The 12,017-nt window shown below is 38.2% G+C and overlaps 1 protein-coding gene across 6 annotated transcripts in view; it reads right to left on the reverse strand.

Annotated features, from left to right (window-relative positions):
- Positions 1-11,646, reverse strand: part of LOC136839040 (uncharacterized) — a 76,199-nt gene extending 64,553 nt beyond the window's left edge. For 2 of the 6 annotated variants that reach the window (XM_067104706.1, XM_067104738.1), the window contains exons 1-2: positions 11,508-11,646; positions 1,236-1,407 (exon numbers count right to left, since the gene is read on the reverse strand). In XM_067104706.1, the coding sequence (XP_066960807.1) occupies positions 1,236-1,393 (158 nt within the window). In that variant the 5' untranslated portion in view covers positions 1,394-1,407; positions 11,508-11,646. Of the gene's footprint in view, positions 1-1,235; positions 1,408-2,509; positions 2,533-2,992; positions 3,275-11,234 lie in introns of those variants that run through there. The other 4 variants (XM_067104726.1, XM_067104719.1, XM_067104713.1 and 1 more) reach the window with 4 other exon arrangements.
- Positions 11,647-12,017: the final 371 nt, after the last annotated feature.

Genomic DNA, 12,017 nt, shown 5'->3' on the forward strand with positions numbered 1-12,017 from the left:
ATCCTTTACCTGTTGAACAATAGACAAGCCCTTTGCACAAAATTGACAATTCATACTAACATCACGGTTCTGTTCAATTTTATTGCCTTCCAATTGCCTTCATGATAAGTCTTCCTAAAATATACTTACGTCTCTCTCCCCTTCCAAGCTCTTTCACCTGTCTCTGATGTTTCTCTTCATTATAGTCAACAAAAACCGATGGTATTAGCTTCTACACACTCCACGGTCGACCTCTTTTCCATTCGTACACATTTGTATCGAAATCAGTCCTTTTCCTTACCTTGTCATCTCACCGTCTTAGGACCGAATTTATTTCTGGTGATAGAAATTCATTTCTCGCTTCTATAATGTGGTTCGGATTCCACAATAAGCTGTAGGTCCCGTTGCTAAGTAACCAACTGGTTCTTAGCCACGTAAAATAAGTCTAATCCTTCGGGCCAGCCCTAGGAGAGCTGTTAATCAGCTCAGTGGTCTGGTAAAACTAAGGTATACTTAACTTTTACACCAGACAAGTCTCTCTATTCTAGTACCAGCTTCACTTTCATCACAGAAACATCTAATCAGTCTCAACAATATGTCTCCTAAACCATACCGTCTCAAGCATCTATTCATTCTAGGTTTATCCACGTAAAAATGTTTCCCTTTACTCTCAAACGTCTCGCAATAAGATTTCATTCCAAACGCTTGACCCTTTTCCTTGTCTGAACCAACATGGTCCTTCATTCACCAATTCTTACAATGCCATCGTTACATTCTCAACAATCATTTCCACTAGCATTCTCAAAGTTACTTTAACCTCTTCCACTCTGGCATTAGATGTGGCTCTTCCACCCTGCACATTCGCTACTCATCCAGTAACTACTGAACACTTTCATTCCAAGATACATTTCCGTATTAACCTTTCCATAAATGCTAACATACGTATACAATTGACAGAGTATGAATACCACGAGTGAGAGTATCTCAAAGGAATGTAAGTCCTGTCATATATAGTGTATATGGATATGAATATATATATATATATATATATATATATATATATATATATATATATATATATATATATATATATATATGTGTGTGTGTGTGTGTATGTGTGTATAGATAGATAGATAGACAGATAGATGGATGGACAGATAGATAGATTCTACAGAATACCTCGAGTGAGAGTATCTCAAAGGAAAGTAACTCCTTCGAAACATTCTGGAGAACGATTTCAAAAACTAAAAACTAACCTCCAAAAGTGAAGCTCAAAACCTGGACATTTGTCGCCACATTTGTTACATTTGGCTCCAGCTCCTAGATCATGTGCCAGTCTGGGTTTCCTCTTCTTCCTATTTTCTATGTCGAAGATGTATGGGTTGGGCCTCATGCTTCCAACTTCAGTCGCCATGTTGTTGGGTTTCTCTGTGAAAGAAACAACAAAACTGGATGTCAACAGCTAAACTGAATGTTATCCTTCGTCATTCAGTCCACAACGGATTACATAAGAATACTTAAAGAAATAGCAACGTTATACTTACAGAAAGGAAATTAAATCAGCAAAGAATATTTCACTGTTGCAGCTTCAGTAAACTTAGTTCTCACAAAATTTACTGTTCATAACTTACATCTGGATTCCTAAATTTAGTGTTGCCTTTTCACTTACCACATTCCTAACACTGAATACATATCAGAAACATTAAAGTTGGATAATTATTTAAAACTTATACACTACCGACAAAGGAATTAATCATGCTTTAATCTATCTGAAAATCGTTGTCACACAATACTTTAAGCAGCATTAAAAAAGCAAAACTAATAAAGAAATAGGCAAATAGAAGAAAATGTCTACTTAGTTCAAATGTGCATTCGACTGACACAAGACTACAACACCAAAAATACAGCCAAATCACAGTGCTGTAACCAAACTCGTTGGCCCCCATCGAGAGGCCGAAATTTCCGCAATAAGTATAAAATAAATGAGTGTTTGCACAAAGTATCCACGTCATGGAGATCAGCCTTCTACAAGAAGAGCACCATCAACAATTTCACGAAACTAATCTTTATCCCATTTTTTGAGTTACGCGAAAAGTGTCCATCTGGATCAGAAAAATGCCTTCAAATCGAGCCCGCTTGCCCTTGCTCCAGAAACGTCTTTCCCAGGAAAGTTCCAGAGATCTCAATTGCCTTTCATTACTCATGATCTGGATGGTAACACGAATCCTATTAGGGTGGTACTCGTCGAAAAACCATTACGACAAACCTTCTGCGGTATTTAATCCTTTACCCACAACCGACATCACGTAAAAATGACATTACAATGCATCCATTGGTTTATAAGTACTTTTAGCACTATTCAGGGTAAACCAACCGATTTCCAATGGAAATGATAAACAGGCAGAATAAAGAAACAGTTTAATAGTAACTAATACAAATTATACACCGTGATTAAAACAACACAAGACACTGCCTGTTCCGAATACGAGTAACCTTCACACAGCAGCTGTACAACAAACGTGTCACGCACCTGTGGTTCATGACAACAAAGGCCGTGACATCACTCCGAGAAAGTTTATCTGCGTGAAAACCGGTGAAAACTGGTACTACTGAGAGGACATGCAATTACTAGCGTCCATCAGAAGTTGAGTGTTATTTAGCCCTTGTTACTCTGAAGGCCAGCAAGATACTGATCATTGCCGACAATTTATATCATTTTTTATCGCAAATAATCCGTCCACTATCAGGTTTTAATACCAATGATCAACGATCTTATTCCTTATGAAATCAAAATACAGCTACTTAAATTAATCTATGAAAAAATGCCTTGTACTATTGTACCACCATCCTACTGCCACTTTACCTGTACCCAATATTTATCGTACACATAAGCTTACATGGCGGTAACAGGGAAAATATAAGCTTAGCCAGATTCATTGCAAGTCAAAAAAGGAAGGCTGTGTGAGAAGTCTTGACGATGATTAAGACGACCTTGGCAACAAAACCAGATTACCTTCGTTTTCGATGATCCAGTTGCTCACAGAACGTCGTCGTATTTAGTTAAGTCTCCTTGTCTCGTTAGTAACAACGTGTTTAGGTTAGACGTACACTAAAAAATTTGAAGTTTTTTTTACAAACTATATCCTCCTATACGTGAATCTGCAGCTGCCTAAATAACATAAACACTTAATCACAAATTACACAGAGACGAAAACCAAGAAAAACAGCAGCTTTCATGTGTAGCTAGACGACACACACCAGTTGATGTGACAACCGGTTTGACAGGGACAAACATGGCGCTTATCTACAAACATATCTTATCTTATGATAACATATTTGTGGCATGTTGAAGCCTTAGGATATTTAGCTCAAAAAGGAATAGCGTTAGTTTAACGATACGTCAGTAGAAGAAGGATCTAATTCACTTTTGCTGAAGAAAATTGCGTGAAATTAAGTAACCTCAGAAACTACAGTAATACTTTTGTAAAAGAAACATTCACTGAACTTAGAAAATAATAGTGTTGAGTAGCGATAGTCACTTCTTCAGTCTTCGGCTGCACTAAACCCCAGGTTTACATATTCCTTCTATTAATATATTATGCTGATATAACCTACATGAACGCCTGATCTCCAAGTAAAACAATAAACAAAACCAAAAGAAGATTTAAAATTACATGGAAAATAGTTATGAGCCATTATGTTAATGTAAGCCTTGAAACTATACAAAGCCATGAAAAATGATCACTCGACATGTTCAGTGGACTTTGCTGCCATACTTACAGAGAAACAAAAATATTGGGAAGCCAGAGAAGTATGCATGAATAATAAGATTAAATTACATTGAAATGTGGTTCATCATTATTTTTAACCTTTTCAAGGTTCGTGTGTGGTCAATACAATGCGCAATACTTTGTAAACATACCTCTGAACTGACGTGATTTTTTTATCCATTACTACAGCTGCTGCTCATATACCAACCGTTAAAGGCATGGCTTCCAATCCTAATCATGCTATGTACACTTATTTATAATTCAGTCTGGGAGCAAATTACTCTCAAGACACAGTAAATTCGTTATAGCTGGGCTATCCGTGGAATATGCTTGAAAGTAATGATAAATTCCTCTTTAAAGGATGCTGGGCAATACAAATCAGATCTACAAAATTGCAGGCGGGATGCGATATCGTACTTTCGCCGGAGTCTAAAATGAGAAACAGATATGCCCTATATGAATATAACCATCCCTGTAATGTTAACATTTTTCCTAATGAAATGAGAATAAGATTCTTCTTGCACGTCCCCGTGTGTATTGTGTAAGCCTCAAAAATCACGTCTGTATTTATTCTCTACAAGAAGTTAATTCGATATTCAGCCACTTGGTCTACTAATAATTGTGTGCGCGCGCGCGTGTATATTTGTGTATGTGGATGTGTGAGACAGAGAGAGATCAGCTAATCTTAACTCTTCCAGTTTTAGAATAAGTATATTTTCAAATTCTAAAACAAGTAATTGAGGAAATTAAGTTTACATGACATTCACAACATAACTGTCTCATAAATTTCAGTCATGATAAACTGGCTTCAGTTGAAACAATCATGTACATCTTCCAGTAAAACAGGGATGAGGGATTAAATCGACCCAGATCGATAAATAGCATCGATATTAGGAGAACTGTGGTTCTGTTAACGAGAACTCGCAGAAGATCAAAACCTGTTTAAAATCCCAAAAATGACCGGGACCAATTGAGACAAGGTTTCTCTCCATTTGACTGGCTCACAAAAGCAAATAAGTTAACAGTGAATCCTTGAAGTAAATAAATTAAAAAGAAAAATCTCTACGCGGCCCCAAGACGCTGGTTCAAGGTAACCTGAGAGGTAAAAGGTGAGTGAATAACAGGTACATTAAGTAACAGTGGGAGACAGATATAATAATAGATGTCAGCAGTCAGGTATCTATGGTGGCTCGAAGGACCTTTCGGTGGCTGTTGTTGGGCTAATTTGTATTAGAGTGCGTCCACACTACACTAAAACAGGCCACAAACACACGTCGATAACTTATTGCACGGACATCTTTAAAAAGGTTAAATAAACATCAATGACTTATGGGTAGTCCTAACAAATGCTTTGAAGTTTATACGATCACTTATCATTGGCTAAAGATTTGTTCTTCACTTTGTGGTATACGTGTGATAATTTACCGACGAGCCTTCATGACATCTTATACTGCAGTGTGAACACTCCTTAACAGCAACTAGTTCCGGTACTGATAACTAGTGCAGAGTTTGGTGCTCTGTCATATGTATGGTTTTATTTAGGGTACAACTTATGTTGATATAATCCTCAAAGTTGGAACAATTAAGTGAAATATGTGGCCTTTCATTCACCTTACGTAGATAATGTCTAATAATCTTCCTTGCAAGGTAAAATGAAACGAGAAAAACGCGACGCTCTTTAACACAAACTTTTCAAAGTAAAACATATCCTTGAGCCAGTCAGTACTTCCGAAACGAGCCATCAGGAAAACAAATACTCTGTCCTACTAGGTTACAAGTTTACGTGAAACTCTCGACTTAAATAATTTTATTCGGCGGTTTGTGCACAAGTTTTTCTATGATTATTATAATACTGGCAGGGCCATATTCATATCAGAAGGTATAAACTGTTGTAAAATAATAATGTATTCCCATATACAAACAGATTTTATTTAAAAGTTTTTAAAAGAAAGTACTGACATTATTAATTATCAAATCAGTGATTCATGTGGCATAACGAGAGAGAGAGAGAGAGAGAGAGAGAGAGAGAGAGAGAGAGAGAGAGAGAGAGAGAGAGAGAGAGAGAGAGAGAGATTGCAAAACTGCAACGTCAGACTAGCTGTGGTAATCAACAGTTCATCAAGGGCCACCACTATCCCTTTACACTTCGCTTCAAATACTTACTTCAAGCCAAGTTCATTCGAAGCTTCCTTGCTTTCATGAAACGGTACTAATCCCGACCTCTTAATGTACCTATAATCTTATCAGGTAATAGATTAAAATTTGTGAAGGTCGTTAATTTCAGTTCATGATTTCATCTGATTTCTCAGACAAGATTTCAAGCCATTTACTGTTTTTTTTTTTCACTGTGAGTAGTATCACGAGATAGATTATTGAGTTCTACTATAGTATGGTATCTACCATCCATTTTCTACAGTTGACCCCTTAGGGCTAATACTAAACACGGCGAAACAGTGACCTACACTGTTTCGCCGTGTTTAGTACTAGCCCATGGGGGATCAAAGAGTTTTGTATACAGTTTGAGGAAGTAATTACCATAGGCCTTAACTGGGTCGTTTGGTAGATAGCATCCTAATTTTTGGTAGGTCGCGAATAGCTCGGTAGATAACATACTATGGTAGCACCGATTATTGTAATATCAACAGTAACAGTCCAAACGAGCTGGTCCAACTTATATCTACAGATTAACAACATTGTGAAAATTTTACTTGATAGGCCTATCTTTTATTTTCACTAACATATGCCCTTACGACAAGCAAACGATAAAATTTCCTAGAAGTCTAAGCGTACGCAGGGGCAATCTTTTACAACATGCTTTTCATTTTCAATTTGCTCTCGCTCAAAAGTACTGTAGTCCCAGTGCACTGTAACCGTAGTTACTTAAATCACTAAACTACTTCCTTTTCAGATTATTTGGTATCTTCATCATTTATGACTCTCGCCATTCAATCTGTCAAATTATAACCCTCGCCTTTCATTCTATTAAACTCCGGTTCCATCACATGCCCTTGTAACCACCTGCCTTATTATAAATTAAAAATTTGTTGTTAATTCATAGGGTACTATACTGATTACAGCCAATATTTTGATACGGTTTAAATAAAATTTTACGGCCTTTCTAACAACTTTGTCTGATCGTTAAGCAGCCAGCATATGTCTGTTATGACGACACAGCACAAGCACGCATAATCGACCGTTACGTCATGTCACAACGACAAGAAGGGTCCAAGGGACCGGCGTGGACGTGGTGCTCTATGTTGGTTAGGCTACGATGTATCCTCATTCACCACTGCCCCCGCCCCTACTGATAAGGTATGACACGGATTCCTACGTTAGGTTAGAGAACATCAGGTGAAGACTTGTTCATGTATAAGATTAAACACACGAACCATTCAGTTTATCCTCTCCAGCACCTCTTCTGGTTATATAAAAAACCATATTTCCCACGGTGTTCTCCCCGTGACTAAGAGATGCAGGGGCAGTTAAGTTTGGTTAATATCATGAACCATGGTTTTCGATGTGATTCTTTCTGTGTTGACTTTCGATTCTGTCGCAAAATATTCTATTTGCAGTTTACCACACCCTACAACGCAAAATCCCAACGTGTCCCCCAAAGTTGGAAGGGGTAATGAATCTACTAACCATCCGAGACGAAAATGAATGTCAAAATCGTTAAATAAAAAAAAAAAAACACACACACACACACCCGGAAAACCTCAGGTTACATTCCTAATAAAATGGTGGTTTAGAAGTGTCCTTCACCAAAGAAGGATTGCTTTCTAAAAGACTTTGTCAATGGTGTCTCGGAAAAATCAAATTAGGATTATCTCAATGCCACTTCTGCTGATCACAACTTTGGATTTCTAGACTGCAAGCATCTTCTTCTGGTAGTCTCCAACTGTAACAGACCTTAAACTGAGCCAGAATAAAATGTCAAGAATCTGCTTGAAAACTGTGTAGAAACGTCTAATAGCTTCATTTTGATACCTATAGGATCTATTTAACAAGAAGGGTTTATTCTTGCTCCCATCATGCTTCCAATATATAGAATAGGATTTAGGCAAAAGGCCAAGCGCTGGGACCTATGAGATCATTCAGGGCTGAAAAGGAAATTGACAGTAAGGAGGTTTGAAAGGTGTAACAGGAAGAAAACCTCGCAGTTGCACTATGAAACAACTATTGAAGAAGGTGGAAGTGAAAGAGAATATGAACGGAGGTACAGTAAAAGGAATAAAACAGGTTGCAGCTAAGGAGCGAAGGGACGCTGCAAAGACCCTTAAAGTAATGTCCGCAGTGCACCAATTGAGGTGCACTGACGGCACTACCCCCCTACGGGTTTCCAGCAAATGTAAACAAGACAACTAACCAAGATGATGACCTACATTCACCACCAACACCTTACAAATGTCCGAGTTCTCTTTCCTTCCTTTTCAACCATCAAGTTGCCTAGTACGAACTCTTCACCATCTACCGTACATCACAATTTTGACTAGCAAGAGTCGACAGAAAGGAACAACGGTGTGATCACTAAGATGATATTTCAGTGGACAGGACTACTACCCTTACGAACCCAAACTAAACCAGTATCCTTTTGGATCTTTGATATCCTGTGACTCAGTGTGCAAATGCGCACGCTCTCTCTCTCTCTCTCTCTCTCTCTCTCTCTCTCTCACACATACATGACAGGTGCGTAAGAAACTATATGACTTGATTACCGAAAAAGCCAATTCATCAGCAAGAAAAAAAATTACTGATGGTAATTAAGGAGCATAAAATACATCGGTGAACGTTTAGAATCCATACGACTAACTTGTCTCCCTTCCTACATGTTTTAAGTAGCATTCATTAAATATACAGGAATATAAAACTTCGTTAACATGAAACGTGTATGAAATATAAACAGAAATGCACCTGAAAATCTCAAGTTTGCCACACTCAACGGCATGAAATGTATGAAAAGAGTGCCTCAAAATAGTATGTAAGAACTATAAAAAATATTATATCCACTTTACGCAATTCATAAAAACATAGGATTTTTGTGATCGTTTGTGGTAAAAACTTGAATAAAAACTTAAATCCCTTGTAAAGCAAAGTTGCTTTCACTGTCTCTATGGTAAGCACACACACACACACACACACACACATAGAGAGAGAGAGAGAGAGAGAGAGAGAGAAAGGAGGAGGAGTAGACGCATTGAAGTGGTTTCTTAAAAGTCACAGTAAAATTAGGGAATCAGACTCTCTTTATTCATATTTTTCCCCCCTGAAGGATGGAATCCGACCCAGCAAAGGCATCTCAGAGAGAGAGAGAGAGAGAGAGAGAGAGAGAGAGAGAGAGAGAGAGAGAGAGAGAGAGAGAGAGAGAGAGAGAGGGCGCTTTTGTACACCTGCAAATACAGTCCAGCATATAACTATTGTTTTCTTTTTTATTTTTATTACTAAATTAAGTCCTCTGAAAACTGTATGCACAAAAGCCCTTTCTTCGTCAGCGACAGAAAGACATGGGAGAAATTAGTTTGCCACTCCTTCATCCTATTATCTTTCTTCGGTACAGAGAGAGAGAGAGAGAGAGAGAATTCCTCCTCCCTTCCTTATCTTAAGGACTTGAGTGAGGATGGGCGAGATTCCATTATTCTCTCTCCTTTCTTTTATCGAAAGTGGGAATGCATCCGGAGAGAGAGAGAGAGAGAGAGAGAGAGAGAGAGAGAGAGGTACGTTTACATATCTGTGCACTAACAAAAGATTAAATTCACATCGCAGAAGGTTGTTTTCAACTCATATTATTTCAACTCCTATTAAAATATACTTCTTACCATAACACTTCCATAACGTGATCTCAGATTTAGACTGTCCATGAAATTCACAAACAAATTTCGAAAAAATCATTGAAAAAGTTTTCCCAAGAACACTGTAGCTGTACTGTCTTTCAACTTTAAAACTTTGCTTTCCAGTATCAATATCATTATTGTTGCTTCAAAGTATCCTTGCCTCCATCAAGGTTTTGCAACTGCTCTTGACACTACAACTAAGAAAAAAACCAGAAAGGCCGTATACCTTCAAGGAGGCAGACAAGCTTTCTCTCTACCTAAGGAAAATGATAATCATTTGAGAAAATAAAAGAATTTCTCTCTTTCTTCTTCTTTCTTTCTTCTTCTTTTCTTTCTCTTTCTTTCTCTCTCCTCTCTCTCCTTCGTCAGAAGTATATAGTAAAAGAGGGAGTCTGAGGGCATTACTTTACTGTCGTGGTCCAGAGAGAGAGAGAGAGAGAGAGAGAGAGAGAGAGAGAGAGAGAGAGAGAGAGAGAGAGAGAGAGAGCATGGAGGGTTGAAAGTACATTGTTAAAAGGTCGCAGGGTACAATAAAGGAATATGTGAAAAACTACCATTTTTTACAGGTCAGGTCAGGTTATCGTTGCAAATTGCAACTCTTCAGAAGCCACCCGAACTGAGGAATGGGATAACAAAGGGTTTATTATGCACATTGCAAATGCACCCAAACATGTGGTAACCTTTCATCCTGTTATTTTAACAGGTTCAGTTCGTGATACTAAGTGTGCTTGCAGAAAGACCGTACACAACGCGCCCATGGATGTTGACGAAAACTGGTCGCAGCGGTCACCAAGCATACATAGCCGCAAACTAGTTATTAACCTAGCTTTGTGATCTCAAATTTATAACATACTCTTACGTATGTTGTCAACAATGAGTTTTAAATGGAGATCATGTATAAAAACACACCAAGTATGCAAGGTTCACGTGGTAAGTGTTACTGCGTTGTGTATTCAGGGTTGCAAGTCTCCTCACCAGCATCCATGAGTCATGAAGGTTACACACTGTCCCTGACATTGCGAAGGTAACGTTGAAAGAAGTCACGTTCTAGTAAGAGATTAAACAAACTCTCTCTCTCCAGCTCCTTCTCTCTGTCTACAAGCAAAACCGGGATGCACAAGCATACATATAAAATATATATGTAAATCCATTTAGAGTAAACCAAAACATCTTATTTACTGTTGAATTGGTTCGTAACAACTAACTCTCAACTGCATAGAATAATCAAGGTCTGTGTTGTGCCAAATATAGACAGCCCGGTGTGGTGGTGTTGTGGGGTCACTCACCACTCCTTGCCCATCTCCTTCCCCCTCCCGTCTTAATCCTCACTACTTGTCTGGTCCGTCTCCAGGACCTCCTTGAAGTGTCCTTCTCAACACATCTTCACATTGACAATTCCCTCCAAGCATTATACAACCAAGATCTTGTCAATTCATCATTCGGCACTGAACTTTAATAATAAATTTCAATTAAAGAACGATAAAAACTAGTAACATTACCATAAACTATCGAAGCAGAAATAAAGCGCACAAACTATCTTTGTTGATTGTGTGAATCGGGCACGCACTCATTTGCCTGTTTAAACGCCCTGTATGCAACAAAAAGAGCTGTCATCTAATCCGGGTTTCAAATAACAGTACGTCTATGCACTTCTTACCTTGCTGGAGTAACAGTGAACCTATGAAAACGTTTATACAACCACAAATAGAGCAGAGGAGTGTTATTTCATTTGCTGTCAAAAACAGCTGAGTGAAACCGCAAGGTGTAACTTATAGTCACAATAAACAAGTGTAAATCTGCTCACCTACTTTATGTTTTTTTTTTAATTTAACACTAGTTACACACTACTTAAAGATCCTACTTCTCAAACACCACGACCTTCTTTCAAAGGGTATCAGAGAGTGACTGAGTCGGGATGCGTGATGTTTACCTGTGGCAACAGGAGGAGACTCAAACGGGACTGCACGACACAACGTATCAGACACCAACCAACGGTAGGGCGAGTCTGAGTGGTGTTGCCATGACGCACGGTAACTGGTGCAGACGGAACTATAGACGACTCAACCACCTGTTGGTAAAAGATCTAAAACCCTACTGAGGCGTATGCCGACAATAAAAGAACATCAAATTTCTTACAGTCAATGCTCTTAAATATAAAATATGTAGCCATAATCGAGAAGATAATACTAAGATTATGTTATCGATGAAAACACTCGGTGATGAGGAGATTTGGAATAAATGTGTGACTCAACAAGTAATTCCTTCGTATCCTTGGAGCTTTTTTTTTTTTTCTTTATTAGCCATGTAAATCACGTCAAACGTATTGGTGACCAACTAACGAACGTTTGTTCATCACAAGAGTCTCCAAAATCTAAGTGATGACAAGCCTTGAACTGAAGACAGAGTTTCATTCACATATTTATTAATCATGATGTCAGAT

Source organism: Macrobrachium rosenbergii, chromosome 1 (genome assembly GCF_040412425.1).
Source record: "Macrobrachium rosenbergii isolate ZJJX-2024 chromosome 1, ASM4041242v1, whole genome shotgun sequence".
Lineage (NCBI taxonomy): Eukaryota > Metazoa > Arthropoda > Malacostraca > Decapoda > Palaemonidae > Macrobrachium > Macrobrachium rosenbergii.